This window comes from Saccopteryx bilineata, chromosome 1, assembly GCF_036850765.1.
Source record: "Saccopteryx bilineata isolate mSacBil1 chromosome 1, mSacBil1_pri_phased_curated, whole genome shotgun sequence".
Lineage (NCBI taxonomy): Eukaryota > Metazoa > Chordata > Mammalia > Chiroptera > Emballonuridae > Saccopteryx > Saccopteryx bilineata.
Window position 1 is genome coordinate 314928835 of NC_089490.1, and position 20843 is coordinate 314949677.

Here is a 20843-nt window from a genome sequence, read left to right on the forward strand (position 1 = left end):
CTTTTCTTTATAAAGATCCTTGTCAACATTTTTGTAACACTTTTACTATTCATTGGTTTCCACTCCCATGACTTATTTTTCATTACCAGTTATAAAATGATAGTTTTCCCATCATTCTTATTTCATCTAACAGCTAAATGCTTCATAATATAAGAACTTCTTTTAAGTAATAGGTCTAATTTAATATGTTAGGTCTAATTTAAATACCCTTATTCCAATTTATATGGGAAAAGAAAGATAAAGGGATAACTCATTTCCCTTTCATTTCAAATTTCAGAGTAATTAATGGGTCCTTTAGCAACTTCAACTGGTTATCCTTAAAAGTTGGTGCACACTGGTTTATTAACTATTGTCTATCTTTTATAATAATTTAAAACAAAAACTGCCCCATTGGTAGCAAGAGAGAGCCCTTATCTTGGTTCTCCGAGTCTCTTTATCTTACCCCATGAGTGCTTCCTTACTTTCCGGTCCTAGAAGAAATCCTGCCTTTGTTTTGTACATTTCCTGCTCCTCACCTGGGATCACTGATTTCTCTAAGGAGTACTTATACTTTTTAGTGACAAATAATATTTAGAAATTAGATTTGAATGCTAGATGTGAGTATCACTACAAGACTATCCTGGCATGTAGGCCTTTTACATAGAGATAAAAATATATGTATTTTGTTAAAAGAGTAGAGGCCAGGCATTCACAGTGATGTTTACAAATTATAGTTAAGATTCTATAGTTTTTATTTAATAATTTAAGTTTATAGTTCAAACTCTTTTTTTTTTTTGTATTTTTCTGAAGTGACAAGGGGGGAAGCAGAGAGACAGACTCCAACATACGCCTGACCGGGATCCACCCTGCAAGCCCACTAGGGGGTGATGCTTTCTCCATCTGGGGTGTGGCTCCGTTGCAACCAGATACAATCTAGCACAGGGGTCCCCAAACTTTTTTCACAGGGAGCCAGTTCACTGTCCCTCAGACCATTGGAGGGCCGGACTATAAAAAAACTATGAACAAATCCCTATGCGCACTGCATATATCTTATTTTAAAGTAAAAAAACAAAACGGGAACAAATACAATATTTAAAATAAAGAACAAGTAAATTTAAATCAACAAACTGACCAGTATTTCAATGGGAACTATGGGCCTGCTTTTGGCTAATGAGATGGTCAATGTCCACTTCCATATTTGTCACTGCTTGCCATATCAAACCCTCTTCTGGAGCCATGACGTGTGCATCCTGCAACACCGGAAGTAGTACTGTACATGCCGTGCTTTGTGGTGCCGCCACATACAGTACTCCAGGAACACCAATGAAAGAGGTGCCCCTTCCGGAAGTGCGGCAGGGGCCGGATAAATGGCCTCAGGGGGCTGCATGCGGTCCGCGGGCCGTAGTTTGGGGACCTCTGATCTAGCACCTGAGACAGATGCCATGGAGCTATAATCAACCCCTGGCCAACTTTGCTCCAATGGAGCCTTGGCTGTGGGAGGGGAGGAGAGAGACAGAGAGAGAGAGAAAGGAGAGAGAGAAGGGTGGAGAAACATGTGCACTTCTCCTGTGTGCCCTGGCTGGGAATTGAACCCGAGACTTCTACACACCGGCCCGATGCTCTGCTACTGAGCCAACTGGCCAGGGCTGAAACTTTTTACTTTTAAGGTGAAAATGTTGTTGTATTATAACAAGTATATATTTCTGTCAAGTTTTAATGTACTATAATATGAGTTCAAAATAACCAGACTGTATTACACTTTGCAGTTTCCCTATGCCCTCAACTTCCAGATTTAAAATATTTCATTTTATGTAGTGTGCTAAAAATTATTTAAAATCAATACTCAGAGATGAAAGAAATATTCTGGAAGTGATTTAGAATAAAATTGCTTTATTGAATACACAGTTTTGCCTACATAGTTAGAACTTTCTATCTTATTAAAATTTTATTGCTTTCATTGCCTTATTTTCCAACATTAATTTTTTGTTAGAAAGAATAATGAACATCCAAATAGGTTTATATCTTAATTATTAGAAACTATGAATGTTAGCTCCATGGAGGAGTAAAAAATAATTTTTCCTTTTTTCTTTTTAAGTTTTTATGGTTGGACTAATAATCAAATTAACATGAGAGAGGAACTGGTCAATGGTTCAGTGGATAGAGTGTCAGCCCAGCCTATGGACAGCTGGGGTTTGATTTCCAGTCAGAGCATAGAAGAGAAGTGACAATCTGCTTCTCTCCAACTCCTTCTCCTCCTTCTTTCCCTTTTACCCTCCCACAGCCAGTGGCTCAATTGGTTTGAGCATGATCCCCGGGCACTGAGGGTAGCTCAGTTGAAGCACATCAGCCTCAGACTAGGTACTAGAGCATCAGGCCAAGATGGGGTTGCTGGGTGGATCCCAGTCAGGGCACATGTGGGAGTCTGCTTCACTATCTCCTCTCCTCTCCTAAAAAAAAAAAAAAATAAGAAATCAACATGAGACAGATTAACAAGACAACATGAACAAATTTCATACATAAGTGCATATAAGGGTGCCATAAGAACATGAGATCTAAGGAAGCATTGGCCAGTTAAAATTTGCATGCCATTCTGGACTAAATAGAGGAAGGCAGAGGTCTAATGTTATAGAGAGAAAGTAGGCAGGCAGAGAGATGAGAAAGGGCAATCATGTGATAAATAAATTCTTGCTGGCCCATCCAGAAACGATGAGACATAGATGGGAGTCTTCCAAACAGGTTACTTGAGTACTGCCTGTTTGCCACATGATTAATTTATGCTATGGTGAATAGCTTCCCTCCTTTAAACAGGTTTTTCTATCTGAATTCTGTTAGGCAAGTGTGGGGTTGTCAAAGTTTCTTTCTGTGTCTTTTGTTTCTTAAAAATAATGAGCTTAAAATTAATACCCTAAAAGGCATATTTTGGGACGTCAAAATCTGATCCTTCTCACTTAATACAAGGGATTTTGTAGACATATTTAAATAAAAAACATTGAGATGTGGAGAATACCCTGTATTACCCAGGTGCACCCATAATTACAAGGTTCTTTATAAGGAAAAGAGGAAGGAAGGGAAATAAGAGTCACAGAAGTAGACATAATAACAGAAGCAGTGGTCAAAGTAACAAAAGACCGTGAGCCTAGAAATTTGGGCAGCTACAGGAAGGTGGAAAAGGCAAGAGACAGAATTCCCTCTTGGCACCTCTAGAAGGAACACAGCACTGCTGACACCTTGATCTCAGCTCAGTGAAATCCATTTCAGACTTCTGACTTTCAAAAGTATAAAATCATATACTTTTGCTGTGTTAAGCCATTAGATTTGTAGCAATTTGTTAAAGATACACCCCCCTACCACACCCACACAGGTTTCCTTCATAATTGTTGGGCAAATGAGTTTGTAAAATTTGTATTTTCAGAGTTTGCTCACTTTTACTGTTAAAAAATGGCTGCTGCCAGGTGAAACTACTAATTAACTTCCTGCTTGGGAAAGGGCCTTGTTATGCTAATGTGTGCTGGAGGAGGGGTTTCGTGCCAAAAAGTTTTAAGAAAAAGAAGGAAGAAGAAGGAAGCCATATTTTTGCAGAGTGAGAGAAGACAGAAAGAAGCAGCCAAGATAACAGGGTGCTGAAGAAGCCAGTTTGTGCAGAGATGAGAAGGGAGAAGATGTGCAGATGGGGAACCAGAGGTGACTGAGCTGGTGAGGGCCTTTGATTCTAATTAAAACTCGAACACATTCTCCTGGTTGTGGAACCAAAGAATGTGTGAGTGGGTTTTTGTGCCCCATGTGTTTGTTTTTACTCACTGGCTGGTTGTGAGGCTAGAATAAAGGGATGGCCCACCAGTTTTTGACTCCTCTGTTTCTTTACCATCTGTCCAAATCTAATGGAAGCTGCACATGCCTGGCTGTGACAGCCACGACTACTGGGCCTCCAATAATATTAACTATAATTTGCAATAATAATGTGTATTGCTCTGTGGATTTATTAACTGTCTCTTTCCTGTGAAAATGTATGCTTTATGAAACCAAGATTCTATAACTTATTCATTCTCACTAAGCACATTTAGTAGGGTCACAGTAAATATTTTTAAGTAGGTTAAGATTTGAACTCTTATTGATCAGTGTCACTGTTGGGCAAATGAGTTTGTAAAAAATGTATTTTTTGAGTTTGCTCACTTTTATTGTTACAAAATGGCACTGGGCAACACCGCGTATATGTGGTCTGTGAAATTGCAAATTACCTTCCTGCTTAAGAAGGGCCATTGTTTTGCTGATGTTTGCTGGAGGAGAGGTTTTCATGCCAGAAAGTTTTAAAAAGAGAGGAGAAGAAGGAGAAGAGGCAGAAAGAAGCCATCTTTGCAGACCGAGAACAGAGAGAATGCAGAATGCTAAAGAGGAATGTTGGCTGAGAAGTGAGAAAGTGTACAGATGAAGAACCAGAGGTGAGGGACTTTGCTCCTGTGTTTCCCCCAAAATAAGACTGTCTTATACTAATTTTGGCTCCTAAAGACACAATAGGTCTTATTTTGTGGGGATGTCTTATTTTTCCATAAACAATAATTAACAATTATTGTTGAACAAAAAATCAACATTTAATAGTATACTGTAGTCATGTCATCACAAACAACAGCATAACCAGCCAAACTCTGAATTCCATCAAGAATTTCTTGTGACTCTTCCATGTACAACAGTCTACCCTGTTTCCCCGAAAATAAGCCAGTGTCTTATATTAATTTTTGCTCCTAAAGATGTGCTAGGTCTTATTTTCAGGGGAGGCCTTATATTTCTAGGCTTGAAAAAAATTGTACTAGGTCTTATTTTGGGGGATATCTTATTTTCTGGGAAACAGAGTAGCTCCGCTGAGACTGAGCCCTTTGATTCTAAAAGAAAACCAGAGAAAAAATTCTCTTGGTTGTGGAACTGGAGAATGTGTCGGGGCTTTGGGAGCTCTAAATGAGTGAAAGGAAAATGTTTTTCCTGCCTGTTTGCTCATCGGCCAGTACAGGACTTTAATAAAGGTATGGCCCACCATTTTTTGGTTTCACTGTTTCTTTACCATCTGCCTGAATTCAATGAGAATCTGTATGTGCATGGTTGCCACAGCCAGGACTACTGGCCACACTGTCACCCTGTTAAATTTAATTTTCTAAATAAAATTTAAAAAAGAGATTAATACAATGTAAGATTATATTCAGTTTTTCTAGCACCTACTAAATTTATGAGAACAAAATACCCCAGGACATTTATTCTACACAAAAGATATAGCCGAACCTATTCATCTAACAATGTTATCTATCACCTTGTGTAGATATGAATTTTGTTAACACCAGTGAATGATTTACATGCCTGAATCTCTGTGTAGTCAATAAAAATATTTAAGGAAAGGACAACACTTTATTCTTATTTTGAATCCTCAGATTTTAAGTCAGAGCTTTAAATTTATTAGACATACTATAAATATGTATTTAATGGATGAAAATAAATGGGGAAGGTATTATGATTAAATTCATACCTCATTTTTACCTTTCCTACAAATGTATTCAGTTTAATTTTCAATTAGTTTTTCTGTATTATCAAATATTTTTTCTAAATTAATTTTCAGTAACAAATTTGCTATGTAGACATTATTCTTCTTTCACTGTAAAACATTTGTGTTTTACCATATACTGGTGTGCTGCTTACCCAGGAGAAAGCAACCATTGTTTTAGGTGATGTGTGGACATAGAAATGAAGATGGGCAAGGTCACTCTTTCCTGGGGATTCATTCTGAAGTGAAGACAGACAATAAATAAACAGAAAATATTACTAAGTAAAAAAAGTCCTTTGTGAAGAAACCAGTTCACCTGGGTCATTTTCTTTGAACATTGCTTTCACAAGCATTCTCTCTTTCAAAGGAAATACCTTTCCTCCCCAACCTCGCCCTTCCTCTCTACTATTTGCACATGAATAAAATAGCTTAAATTTTGGAATTGGGAGAGTTAGTTTACATTTGATTTCTACCAGATATTAACAATGTCACCTCCTGAAAGAGTTTAAATCTAGAGCTTTACCCCATCTGTGAAACAGAGATAAAAAATGAACATTTCTTTGCAGGGATGTTAAGTGAACAATACCCTATTGTAAAGCATTCACAGCAATGCCTAGCACTTAGTAAATATTCCTTAAATACAGTCCCTTTCTTTTTCACTTGCACATTCAAAGTCTTGCCTTGCTTTAAAACCCAAAGCACTTTTAAATCCATCCTTTTCTAAAATTCTAATATGGTACTCCTGGTTTGCCCTACCATTTAGTGGATGCTCTACTCTCTTCTATTGTAATATCTATTTTTTTCTTATGCTTATGCTTTTGTCCCCCAGACTAGCTAAGCTATTTGAAAGCAGACCCTCAATATTACTTTCCTTGTCATCTTTTAGGACTTGGCACAATTCTCAATATGAAAGTTGCTTTGACACATAGGAGCTGGCCCAGGGATCAGAATAATTAGATTCCCACTCAGGCTCATTTCACCTCTCTGGCAAGTATGCAGGCTCATAATTATTCATCAGAGAATGTTGCTATTATTTGCCTGCCTGTTCTAGCTCACAAGGTGGTTGTAAGGATGGTGTGTAAAAAAAGTATTAAATGAACTTATGGCACAACACCTGTTTTCAGGGCTGTATAAAATATTAACACCAAACTAACTCTAATATCAATGCAATCTATTAAGCTCTTAACAATGTGCTGAAACCTGCCATCCAATTTGTGTCCTCTTTCTCAGAGGCAGCATGGCAGAATGAATCACCATACTTTGCTGCCCAAACATCTGACTTTAAATTCTGGCTCTGCTACTTACTTGCTGATGGACTTGGGAAAATTGTTTACCCTCTCTGTGCCTCAGTTTTCTCATTTATTGAATAGACTTGAATTTACCCACCTTATATAATCATTATATGTAAGAATGAGATGGCACTCCATCACCAGATGTGCAGGCTTTATTAGAGGAGAAAGACCTGCTAGGGCACTCCTCCAGGAGAAGTGCACTGGGTTATAGACTAGAGGCGAGTTATATAGTGTTTGGGAGAGCCTGAGGGGATACTGAGGCAAAAGTCCTGGTATGTCCGAAATGCTCCTCCTTGGGAGCTTCAAGCACATGGGGGTTGAATCAAAAGTCCTGGTATGTCTGGAGCCCCTCCTTGGGGCGACTTGTCAGCTTTTAGGAATTCCTCTGTCTCAGGGGCAATAGTCCAGTAAGGGTGAGGTCTTACAGATAAGCGGAACATCGAGAGGGCAGTTTGGAATACACATATCTATCAGTATGTATATTAAACTAATAGATAATTGAAATGTGTGTGTACACAGCTTTATATAATTGTGTATTAAATAAACTTATTGGCTTATTGTGAAGTGAGGGTGGGGAAGGGGGTGGCAATTTGCAGTGCCTGGACACATTTTTTGTTGTCACCACGGTGGAAGTATTAGTGGAATCCAGTCGGTGGAAACAAGCAATCTTGCTGAACACCCTATAATGCACAGCAGAGCCCCTACAACACATTATGATCTGGCCCAAATGTTCATAATGTTGCCAGACAAAATGCTGAAAAGCAGTCAAATTTAAATTTCAGCTAAATAACATATAATCATTTTACTATAAAGAAGATCTAAATGTTTAGATAAACATGCCCCATAAAATATTTCAGACATATTTAACCAGGATTCATGAGTTTTAGTTGCTCAGTCTTGCTAGGTAGAAAGTACCTCATTAGCTCTTTACAAAATCTATGTGAATTGGAGGTACATGAAATACTCCTAATTTGCAGTTTACAAAATAAGACCTAGAAAGGGTCATTTATTTGTTTAGGACCATAGAGCTAAAGAGTAGAAAAGACTAGGGTTAGAATACAGGAATATTATAATTCATTGACCAATTTTATCATACAAACAGTGACTTTTTAACAAACTCTTATAGCCCTTAATTTATTGATTCAGAAATTTAGCATAAGGACATGGGTTATGATTAAAGAAAAACCAATGACGAATAACAGACATAAAATTGTTGAACTTGAAATTGTGTTATAAGCAGCCTGTGGAGCCACTTATTATTTTGTTTCTACAGAGAAATTCTCAGTCATCTGATGCTAAGTGCCAGGCTTGTCTAAATAACTCATCAAATAGTTGTTTTTGTAATTGCTTTTGGTGTTTTATTACAAATAAAGACTAAATGCTAAGAACAAACATTATTTTAAAGTCTTTGTATAATCGCTTCTCGGCCTTTTGGCTAAGATCAAGTGTAAAGTCTTTGTATAGTTTGTGATGTTGGGAGCAGAGAGGCTCTGTGCAGGTGCTCCAAGAAGTGCTCTCCTGTCTTTGGTGGCTGGCTAATGGCAACCAAAGCTGAAAGAAGGGGCCCGTGGGCTTGGAAGCTTGCATTAATTTTGACTGAGTTAATTTTCAGTTTAGAAATCTCCCAGGTCACCTGACCAGGTGGTGGCACAATGGATAGAGCATTGGACTGGGACTCGGAGGACGCAGGTTCAAAACCCTGAGGTCACTGGCTTGAGCCCAGGCTCATGTGGTTTGAGCCTGTACAGCTCACCAACTTGAGCTCAAGTTCTCTGGCTTGAGCAACAGGTCACTCACTCTGCTTTAGCCAGCCCCCCCCCCCATCAAATCACATATGAGAAAGCAATCAATGAATAGCTAAGGTGGCACAATGAAGAATTGATGCTTCTCATTTCTTTCCTTTCCTGTCTGTCTGCCCATATCTGTCTCTGTCACAAAAAAAAAAAAAAAAAAAAAAATCTTCCAGGTCAATGCTTAATTCTGCTACTTTATTTTTCCCCATGCTTTATTGAGATATAATTGATATATACTGTATAAATCTAGGATGTACATGTAACAATTTGATATATGTTTATACTGTGAAATAATTACCACAATGAAGTTAGTTAACATCTATCACTTCACATATATAACTGTTTCTTTTTTTATGAGAATATTTAAGTTCTATTCTCAGGAATTAAAAAAAAATTTTTAATTGATATTAGAGAGAGAAGAAGATAGAAGAAAGAGAAAGAGAGGTCGATCAATTTGTTATTCTATTTATTTATCCAATCTTTGGTTGATTCTTGTATGTGACTTGACCGGAAAATTGAACTTTGATATATCGGACAGTATTCTACCCAACTGAATAGCCTGGCTGGGGCAAATCTCAGCAACTTTTAAATATCTAATATAGTACTGCTAACTTTAGTCACATTAAAGCCCCAGAATTTATTAACTTATAACTGAAAGTTTATATCCATTGACTAACATTCCTCATTTCCTCCACCCCCTAATCCCTGGCAACTAAAAATCTGCTCTCTATTTCTATGAATTCAGCATTTTTAGATTTCACATGTCAGTAGTTTCCTTTCTCTGCCTGATTTATTTTACCTAGTATAATGCCCTCAAGATTTATCCATGTTGTCTCAAATAACAGAATTTATTTCTTTTTCATGACTGAATATGTAATAATATAAATTTAATATATATACTATATATAATAAATATATAATGTTTTCTTTATTCACTTAACTATTGATGGACACCTAGGTTGCTTCCATGTGTGGCTATTGGGGATAATGTTTCAATTAATATGGTGGTGCAGACATTATTTTGAGATAGTGATTTTATTTCCTTCAGACATATACCCGGGAATGGGATTACTAAATCAGATGGTAGTTCTATTCCTTCACTTTTTGAGGAAACTCCATGCTGTTTTCACGAGTGGCTGTACCAATTTACGTTCCTATAAACTACATACAAGGGTTTTCTTTTCTCTACGTGCTGGCCAGTACTTGTTATCTCTTGTCATTTTGGTAACAGCCATCCTAATAGATGTGAAGTGAGATCTCATTGTGGTTTTGATTTGTGTTTCCCTGATGATTATTAGTATTATCAAGGGCCTTTTCATTTACCTATGGACCCTCTATGTTTGGAGAAAACTGCCTATTCAAATTCTTTGTTTATTTTTAAATCATATTACTTGTATTTTTGTTATTAATTTATATGAGTTTCTTATATATTTTGTATATTAATCTCTTTAATCAAAGGGGTTAATTAACAACACACCTTAAGTTGCCATAGTAATCTTAAAACAAAACAAAAAAAAAAAAAAACAAAGCCAGAGAGATCTTACCTCCTGATTTTAATCCACATTTTAAAGCAATAGTAATAAAAACTGTGTGTCACTGGCATAAAAACAGACATAATCAATGAAACAGAGACAGAACCCAGGCATGTATGGTCAACTAAATCTTTGAAGGGGAGTGAAGAATACTCAGTGGGAGAGGATAGTTTTTTTCAATTAATGGTATAGAAAAAGGTCATTGTGATAGAGGATCAGATGACTGAAAGCAGCTCCAGAAAAGTTTGAGAACTTGCTTCTGGGTGGGGGGAGGTTTGAAGTTGCAGAGAACACTCCTTTCGCTCTACAAGAATTTTTGCCATCAGTGCAGGAAAGCAGACTTCCTCTTTCAGCCTCCGGGACAACTCAGCCAGCTGAAGCTGACAGGCACTTCACTAAAGCACAAGAGCAGTCTTACAGCTGAGCAGTCCCTGGCCTTACAAAGAAACGTCCTCCAAATTAGTTATGGTTTCTATTCCTGCAACTCGTGATATCAAAACCACTTTCCAGAATTGTAAAATACCACCTGAATAAATGGTTTCCCCTACTTCCAAGAAAAAAATGACAATGCTCATATTTGACACTTGTGTGGTGGACTCTTTTGAATGAATAAAATGGAAAGGGGTTGGTGTCATTCTGTTGACAGTGAAAAAAACTATACCATGGAGTCAAGCCAGATGTTGGTTCAGCTACTTCTGTACTTGAGATCTGGCTAAAAGAAGATTTTAGAGCCAAGACTCTAATTATAAGACAAAGTTTATTTAGAAAGTCACAGAGGTAGAAGAAGTGAGCCATACTAGAAATAGTTTCAGGAAACAAGTTATAACGAAAGTAAAGCTCTGGAGCTCAGGGGAGAGATAGAGGTGCCTTGAGAAACAAAAATGGAAGGAGAGGTTCAGGGGTGCTCTGGAGCAGGGGAGAGAATGCCTAGAAGAAAGAAGGGGTGGAGGCAAGCTTAGGGGTGCTTCACAGAGAAAGCTGCAGGTTCCGCAGTCTTGATATCTGGAAGTCTTACAGGAGGCTCTCAATAGAATAGTCATTAGCTTTCTTAGTGTGTCTCTACAAAATTGTGGTCTCCATTGATTGGCCAGCTCCAGGGGAGGGATCATTAGTCACCCAAACTGTTCCTGATGTCAGCCATGGCCTTCACCTAGCTTTTTTGCTTTTTTGGACCTGGAGTTGAAACACAGCTGAGGCCTAGATGTCATCATTAGGAGTTAATGCTTAAGGGAGGTGTCATGCAGTAGGCAAAACTACAAGGCCTTGCACCTGGCCTCACATTCCTGCTCTGTTCATTCCTAACTGCCTACTTCAATGTCTGATGGAATGTGTGTTATTTCTCAAGTCACAGTTTGTGAATTGTAATTGTGGCTTCCCATTTAATTGTTGTAACAAGGCAGAAAGTTTTTAAAAATTTAAAAACTGTTAATAAAAATACAAATTGTTAAGCAAAAATAAATAAATAAACAAACAGTGTAGGAAAAATTAGATAGTCACATGCAAAATAGATAAATTGAATTCCTATCTTATACCACTCACTAAAATTAATTCAACATGGATTAAACTTACATGCAAGACTTGAAACCATAAAACTTCTAGAAGAAAACCTAGGGAGAAGCTCTTTGACATTGATCTTGGCAATGACTTTTCGGATATGAAACTGTAGTTAAGAGAGAATTTCCCCCTTCTACCCTTCTTTAGTTCTTATAGGTAGACTAGTAAAATTGACACAAAGCTATATTAACAGAAGGAATAAAAAACAAATGTGTGTACAGGAAAATCCCAATTTGATGTTTAGAATAAAATGGTTCAAAGAAATGATCAAACTAGATACCTTTTATACTTTTTAGACAAACAGTAAATTCTTGAGAAATTGACAGGACAAAGGAAGTTAGTGCTAATGAGAAAGGAATCTGAGCGAGGATAAGGTTTAAGTAGTAAATTAGTAAAGAACATACAAAGTTTGTTTATACAGGCTTTTTTGACTCTGGATTTAATAACTTTTTTTTTTTTTTTTTTTTTTTTAGCTGCTCCTGAATGTGCCCTGACTGGGGAATCAAACCGGCGATCTCTATGCTCCAGGATGACACTCCAACCAACCGAGCTATAGGTCCAGGGCTTAACCTTTTACTGATCTTGAAAGAGACAGAGAGGGGAAGGGAAAGAGAAGGGAAGGGGAAGAAAAGTATTTGTTGTTCCATTCAGTAGAGCATTTTTTGGTTGCTTCCCATGTGTGCCTTGACTGGGGGATTGAACCTGCAACTGTGTTGTTTCCAGGTGATGCTCTTAACCGCCTGAACTCATGGGCCAGGGCCAGGGCCAGGGCCAGGGTTTAACAACTCTTTGATAATATTGTCTCTCAGCCCTTTGGCATAGAAAGGTACCTACCATATGCAGTGTTATTTCTTGCATTTCGAGAGACTACAGAAGCTCCTGCTGCTTTTCAAGTGATTTTTAATTCAAAATTCTCAATATGAGATTGAGGGATATCTTGAGGTGGCCTGCCCCAGCAACACCAAAAGCCCACACTACAAAGGCCAAAATAATCAAGTGAGACTGCATTGAACTAAAAGGCTTCTGCACAGCAAAGGAAAGAATCTCCAAAATAAAAAGGCAGCCTACAGAACGCTACTTCATTCTTTCATAAGAGATCCTGAGAGATGATATCATTATGAGTTTCATTTAAAAAAAAAAAAAAAGTGTGTTTATATGTAGCTATTCACATGACTGAAGCAACAGCTAATGAATATAAGTCTCAAGCTATGAATATTCATTTTCTCATTTTCTGCCTGACAGGAAGATCCTGATTGTCCTGAGGTTTTTTTTGTTTTGTTTTGTTTTGTTTTTCTTTTTGTCTTCCTCCTAAGAAGAGAGACACAGAAGCCATGGCTGGTAATACTTTGTTGTGTCGATGTGGGTATTTTGAGATGAGTTTGTGTTCAGGGACCCTAGAGTTCAAGACCCACAGTGGGTTCTTGGCTTTGCATAGGAAAGAATTTAAATGTAAGCCAGCGCAGAGTTGAAAGTGGAAGTGAGTTTATTACTGAAGCAGTGAGAGAGTGAGCTACTCCACAGGCAGAGAAGCTTTCCGCTAGCAGAATTTGCTCTTTTTATTGAAGTTCATTTAATCGAGGGGTAGGGTATTTAATTAGGGGAAGAAATGTTCGGAATCTTTCCAGGGAAAGATGCAGAGATTTTTCGAAGGAGCTTCATTGGCTGCTTTGTGTCCTAGGGGGGCTTTTTGTTTCATACCGTGGAGGCTGGGTATGTTGTTTAGCCTGGTTAGCCTTAGGTGAAATTAGTCCTTATGTTAAATTGAGCAGGTGTCTGCCAGTTTTAAGTTATAAATTTAGTGTGTATGTGTGTGTCAGGATGGGGGGGACAAGCTTCTTCTTGACAGCTCCTGTAGATTTTATTGATTGCAACTCTTCTGCCATATACCCTATCTCAGTATCTTTAGGAGATATATTTGGAAGATAAAATCGACTCACATTTTTTTTACCAGGTTCTATATAGTTTGTGTGAGCAATATTTAACTAGAAAAGAAAGGAAGGAGCCTTCATCCTTGATCAATATTCTTTCTCGTTTTGAGGGTGGAGATCTATAAGTCAGTTGGGTTTTTCTGGTATATAGAAGGAAAAGTAAATGCCAGAAAGGTGTGATCTCATTTTCTGAGATTCTTATGTGGGTCTTCCCTGAATGCTCATATACCCAAATATTATCAAAGTTCAGGCTCTGCTCTGTGTGACAGGAACACCACAGGCTAGTGTTCCTAAATAAGAGAAATAAAAATGATAAGAAGTGACCATTATTGAATCTGATTTCCACACACATAATCAAGCACAGATGAAGCTCCTTGTGTCCTGCCTGTCACTCACCAAAGCAAAACAAGGAGAACAGTGTAAGTACAACAATGCTTTGACTTAGCTAGATTAGAATTCTGTCTGTGGGCACCCACGAGTTTAGAATGGAAGAGATCCTGGAGACAGTTACTAATCCATTCCTGGGAACATCTAATCTATAAAGAGCAAATATAGAAATAAAGAGTATCCCAGTTATTGAGGTAACAATAATATTTTCTCAGTTGTTTATAAGTCTCAACCTTTCTGTGTTTCCAACAGATAAACTACGTAAGACAAGACAAATATTTGTTAACTCAGTATCTGAAAATACACTTAATGGCTTGCTGGATGACGTTGTAAGTGAAAAAGTGCTAAACCACGAAGAGATTGAAAGAGTAAAAATGAAAAATTATACTAAAGACAAGGCCCGTGAATTGATTGACTTGGTGACTCCCAAAGGGTCCCATGCCAGCCAATTATTTATAGGCTTTATCTGCAAGAGAGATTCCACTCTTGCTTTTATGTTAGGATTTTCCTCAGGTAAGATTCCTCAAATTTGTTTAAGGAATGTTTCAACTTGCCCGTGTATCTTGGCACCCAATCTCTGGTTTTTATTCACTTGTCAGATAATAGATGACTCATCAGCTCTAAACCTTCTATCCTTTCACTCTTTGGTTCCCATTCACATCCCATAGTTGAGGCTAACCTGCTTCCTCTGTTCTTCCTCACTCTGTTCCTGCAGAATTCTCCCAGTTCTCTGCTTCTTTCTCACATCTAGACCATGTCTTACTCTTAGTTTGAAGTTATCAGTTTATTACAAGATAATAATTTACAGAAAAATTTGGAAATTTTTATTCCAATCTTCCTAAGTAAATAGAAGACAAAAACCTTCATTTTGGTCATTGACAGAAGGCCTTTGTAGTTCATGAAGGCTCTTGAAATAAAATGAAAAGAGTTTTCCCCTCTCCTTTTCTTTACTTACTTGATTTTGACATGTTTTTAAGCCATTTCTCTGGCCACATTTTTCCTGCCTCTACCTAAAATAAATAACTTATTTTTTTCAATAATAATAGACCCAACCTGTCATCTCTTCTACAAAGTCAAGGTGTCATTCTTTTTTCTGTGTTTATTTTATATTTTTTACAGTGATATATCTTAGAACTACTTCTTATAGCCTTAACCATGTCACATTTAAATGTTTTTGCTTCAAGAAGGATGCTAAATACGAATGATAATGGCGAGGGTAACAGGGTACAAAGTAGAAGACTCAGTAAAATGTCTTTCTGTAACGTGAAAAACTGTATCTTCCCATTATATTAAGGGCAAAACCCATGATTCTTAACTTGGCACTTATTCTAGTTTTCTAATCCAGCTTCTAACCCACTTTGCATAGCTCTCCATGTTATATTTGGCTCCTTGTAATAGAAAATGCTCATTTTCTTCTCAGAGACCTCTTATTAAATTGAAACTAAGACCCAGACTCAGTTTGTAAAAGAACTTAGGTCAAAATATAACCTGAATTTCTTGAACTCACCAATTAGTTCATTTATTCTTCCTTCTTAACAGAAACTATGAATAGTTCCTGCCAATTATTCTTCTTCACTTTGAGCTTATATAACTTTAAAGTAAAACTCATATGATTTAAGACTCAAGTGAGGAGGAGGTGGCAATTAGAAGTAAAATATAAACAATATGCTTGCAGATATTGATAAAAGCTATACAGAAAAACAAAAGACGGCAATGGAATAGCTTAGGATAGAAGATGACTAGAACACTACTAGTTAAGTTTATGCTAATGAACAAGTGACAAAAGCCAGTCTTACATGAGTCTAGGGAAAGAAAACCACAAATAAGGAGGACAGTAATTGCAAAGGTCTCAAGGCAGCAATGGGGTAGTAGAGAAACACAGAAAGACTGTAGATGCTGTGAGCAAGAATAGAATGAAGTTAAAGTTTAGACAGCAACTTGATCATACAGATCAGGGGTCCCCAAACTTTTTACACAGGGGGCCAGTTCACTGTCCCTCAGACCCTTGGAGGGCCGAACTATAAATAAAAAACTATGAACAAATCCCTATGCACACTACACATATCTTATTTTGAATTAAAAAAACAAAATGGAAACAAATACAATATTTAAAATAAAGAACAAGTAAATTTAAATCAACAAACTGACCAGTATTTCAATGGGAACTATGGGCCTGCTTTTGGCTAATGAGATGGTCAATATCCATATTTGTCACTGCTAGCCATAACAAGTGATATGACGTGCTTCTGGAGCCATGACGCGTGCATCCCGTGTCACCGGAAGTAGTACTGTACGTGAGCAATGCTGCACTTTGTGGCACCACCACATAGAGTACTCCAGGAGCACAGGATGCATGTGCTCTCACTGACCACCAATGAAAGAGGTGCCCCTTCCGGAAGTGTGGTGGGCCGGATAAATGGCCTCAGGGGGCCGCATGCGGCCCACAGGCCGTAGTTTGGGGACCCCTGATATAGATCCTCAAATGGCATGTTAAAACCACATGGATATTATTTTAACTATGGTGAGAAGTCATTGGAGTGTTTCTTTCAGTGCCAATGTAATTTTCCAGAATGGAAAGTTAATTGTAAGGACAGAGAAATCTCTGACATTTCAAGTGTCTCCTCAGAAAAGGTATTGTAAAGTTCTCTTATGATGTCTATGATTGATTTATTTTATTCTGGAGGATAATTATACTGGTATTTTTACAAAATTTTTGTTCTTGAAGGCATTGGGCTAAAGAAAGTACAATGAATGAGCCTCAGAACTGAAAAAAGAGAAAAATGCCAATGTACCTTTATAAAATGCCGTTCTGGTCACTATTTGGACAGTAGAATGGAATAAGAGCAGATTGGAAAGGTAGTTTTCAGGCTATTTTAGTGATCCATATGGGAGTATATTGGTGTTGGGAACAGAAAGATATCAATGGGGATGTGAGAACTAAAGTATAGGATATATTTTGGTGGTAGAGTTAACAAAATAACACACTGATGGAATGGATCTGGGGGATGAAATGGATATAGGGTAAGGGAAATAGTGGAATCAAGGAAGGCCTCCAGGTTTTCATCATGGGCAAATAAGTGAATAGTGGTGTCATTTATTAAAAAGCAGAAACATGAGAGAAAAATAGATTAGAAGAAACTTATTAGATCTCTTTCCTTTTAAACTTCCCAAAATAAGCACATGCATGCAATTCTGCATCTTGGGTAGATCTTATAATTAAATAAGTTTTCCCACATAGCAGCTGTCTCTTTTGCCTGTCCATAATTTATCTCTGTTAACAAAATGATGAACAAAATTATAACTTTTATAAGCTGCGCTGTCTTCTTTAAAGTATCCTTCCATCTTTCAAAACAATGAGTGCCCTTTTCTGTAATGGTTTCTAGGGTGACATAGGGCAGGTGGCCCAATATGAGAGTCATTTACCAGATATTATGATCCTAATTATACCATGTGTTTTAAAATTCGTGCAGAAGTTCTTGTTAGAAGAACAGAGTCGGCATCCACAGAACCCAAAGGTCAACTCAAGCTTTGTCCTCGTGAAAAATTCCTGGAAATATGCAAAATGAAGGCCGGAAGGGTAAGAAGATCAATGCAGAAATAGGGGCAAAGTGAAGTGGAAATATCCCTAGATTATCTTTTTCAGTGATGTCTTACGGCACTATAATAACTAATAAATAATTATAAATAGGTAATTTCATTCTATTAAAAGAGTTAGATAGGCCCTGGCCGGTTGGCTCAGCGGTAGAGCGTCGGCCTGGCGTGTGGGGGACCCAGGTTCGATTCCCAGCCAGGGCACATAGGAGAAGCACCCATTTGCTTCTCCACCCCCTCTCCCTCCTTCCTCTCTGTCTCTCTCTTCCCCTCCCGCAGCTGAGGCTCCATTGGAGCAAAGATGGCCCTGGCGCTGGGGATGGCTCCTTGGCCTCTGCCCCAGGCGCTAGAGTGGCTCTGGTCTCAGCAGAGCGACGCCCCGCAGGGGCAGAGCATGCCCCCTGGTGGGCAGAGCGTCGCCCCTGGTGGGCGTGCCGTGTGGATCCCGGTCGGGCGCATGCGGGAGTCTGTCTGACTGTCTCTCCCCGTTTCCAGCTTCAGAAAAAAAAAAAAAAAGAGTTAGATAAGCATTAATGAGTCAATAATGTTGTAATGCATTATATATAGATGCTAAAACATGTATATTTATATATACTGTAGAAAAACAATGTCTGTGCAAGAGGCATGAAGGTTTAGTTATGATCAATGTAGACTGAAGTAGCAGGAGAATGGCTTTAATGTTCAAAATATTTGAAATGGATCTTAAATATTAAATAAGTTTTGTTCAAAATATTTGGAGAAAATATTCTAGTGCACTCCACAAAACCATTGAATATGAAAGCCTGTAGCTGTTCTTGTTCACTACTCTGGTATTTCACTTTTTAAATCATACCCTAAATCATTTCTCACTGCTTTCTTTCAGAAACTTCATCTCCTATCCATAGTTATAGAGAGTAAAAAAATACTTCTGGCAAAAGTTATCAGACAAACAAATAGCTGTCATATCCTTGAGCATATAACTGACTACGTTGTGAATATGAGAAAAAATTTGTAATGCATCCCACTTGTCTTTATTCTGCAGATTTATCCAATAAGAGAGAAAGGGGACCGCACACGTCTGGCCCTCATCATCTGTAACACAGAGTTTGACCACCTCCCAAGGCGTAATGGGTCCAACCATGACATCACTAACATGAAGGAATTGCTTGGGGACCTGGACTACAGTGTGCACGTGGAAGAGAATCTCACAGCCAGTGTAAGCATCTCTCCCCTGGGTAGTACATATAAACCTACATGCCCATATACCTCAAATGACTAGCTTTGTAATTTGGGGCCATTTAACTTCTCTGGACCTTGCTTTCTTAAACTTTTAAAAGTTAAAGGTGGCCCTGGCCAGTTAGCTCAGTGGTAGAGCGTCGGCCTGGCGTGCAGAAGTCCCGGGTTTGATTCCTGGCCAGCGCACACAGGAGAAGCGCCCATCTGCTTCTCCACCCCTCCCCCTCTCCTTCCTCTCTGTCTCTCTCTTCCCCTCCCGCAGCCGAGGCTCCACTGGAGCAAAGATGGCCCGGGCGCTGGGGATGGCTCCTTGGCCTCTGCCCCAGGCGCTAGAGTGGTGGCTCTGGTCGCAACAGAGCGACGCCCCGGAGAGGCAGAGCATAGCCCCTGGTGGGCAGAGTGTCGCCCCCTGGTGGGCGTGCCGGGTGGATCCCGTCAGGCGCATGCGGGAGTCTGTCTGACTGTCTCTCCCCGTTTCCCGCTTCAGAAAAATACAGAAAAAAAAAAAAAGTTAAAGGTGGTTTTTATAATTCTTTATGCCTCCTTTGAGTGGTGTATATACATGCACATATAAACACATACATATGTGTGTGCATGTGTATGTATATTTCAGCCACAATGATATTATTATAATTCTAGTGATTTTATTATTATTAAACCAAAAACTGCTCACTTTACTTTATGTAAGAATTACACACACACACACATACACATATGTACACATACTTTGTTCCAGAATGTGCTGATGTAGTAAACAGCTAGAGACAGGGATTATTCACAAGGCACTGTAATTATAGAAGACATAGCTGTCAATAGAATTGTGGCAACGCCGGGGTATGTGTGCATGTGGAGTGTTCTGACTCCTCTTTTCTACTACTCTTCAATTTCCTCAAACCTCCTGCTAGGGCCTCCTATTGGCAAAAAAAAACTTGTTGACAAGAAAGTTCTACTGGTATATGATCCAGACAGCAGCAAAACAGGGATGATAAGAGCAACAACTGGCTCTATGGATAGCAAGTAAAAATAACCAATACCGCAGAGTGACATCAGGGAGGCAGAGCAGTAGGAAGTGCCAGAAATCCATCACTGCAACAAATGTACTGATAGAAATGGTTTAACAGAACTTTTTTGGAATCCAGAATTTATTGAATATTTAAAGTTTGCAGGGGCCATTTGAGCTAATAAATTGATGCTAGTTTCAGTCAGTTAATTATAAATACAGTGATGCCTGCCTATTGCTCACTCCCCAGCTTGTGGCAGGCAGCTGTGGGGACTACCAGCCACATTTATGGTGCCACCTGATGGGTCCAGCATGGGCAATAAGGAACTTCTCCCCAAATAGCAGGGCCCTTTGTCCTGACTGCATTGATGCTCTATATTGTTCCATGGTGGGCACAGAAGTTGAATACCATTGTTTTAGTTCCCAAAGGTACTTCTTTATGATTTAAAGGAGCTATATCAATTGGTTTCTTTTTGACATTCAAAACAACTGTGAATATTAGAGGATTTAGAAAGCTATTATCTATGCTCAGATATTCAAAAAATATTTGAGATGACCAAGTTTTTTACCTCAGGCTACTCTCTGACACAGAGATACATAATAATAATAATAGAAATAATAAACAATAAACTGCAAACTCTAAGGTAAGAGGAGAAACAGACTTCTAAAGATATTATAAAATTAAAATATCCCACTTTAACAAGAACTCATAAGGCACACAAAGAAGCAGAAAAGCACAGGTCATTCAAAGGAACAAAATAAAAGAAAAAAACATTATATGAGAAAGTCGAGATGGCAGATTTTTTAGACAAAACCTTTAGACAAATAAGTATACTCAAAAAGTTTAAGGAAGACATTGGCAAAAACAAGAATAAGATACATAAACAAAATAAGAATATCAATAAAGAGAAAAATTATGAACAGAAACAAAAAAGCAAGTGAGGAAAATCAATAAAAAATTAATACTTAGTTCTTAAAAAAATAGAAATCAACAGAAATACTAAACCATTAGCTAAACTGACAAAAAAAAAAAAAACAAGAAAAAAAGATT

At 38.1% G+C, this 20843-nt stretch overlaps 1 protein-coding gene across 2 annotated transcripts in view; it reads left to right on the forward strand.

The window, feature by feature from the left end:
* The first annotated feature begins 3575 nt into the window (after positions 1-3575).
* LOC136320485 (caspase-13-like) overlaps positions 3576-20843 on the forward strand; it is a 44836-nt gene continuing 27568 nt past the window's right edge. The window contains exons 1-4 of one of the 2 annotated variants that reach the window (XM_066253657.1): positions 3576-3672; positions 14239-14499; positions 17457-17563; positions 18599-18772. In XM_066253657.1, the coding sequence (XP_066109754.1) occupies positions 14361-14499; positions 17457-17563; positions 18599-18772 (420 nt within the window). In that variant the 5' untranslated portion in view covers positions 3576-3672; positions 14239-14360. Of the gene's footprint in view, positions 3673-12943; positions 13010-14238; positions 14500-17456; positions 17564-18598; positions 18773-20843 lie in introns of those variants that run through there. The other variant, XM_066253656.1, reaches the window with a different exon arrangement.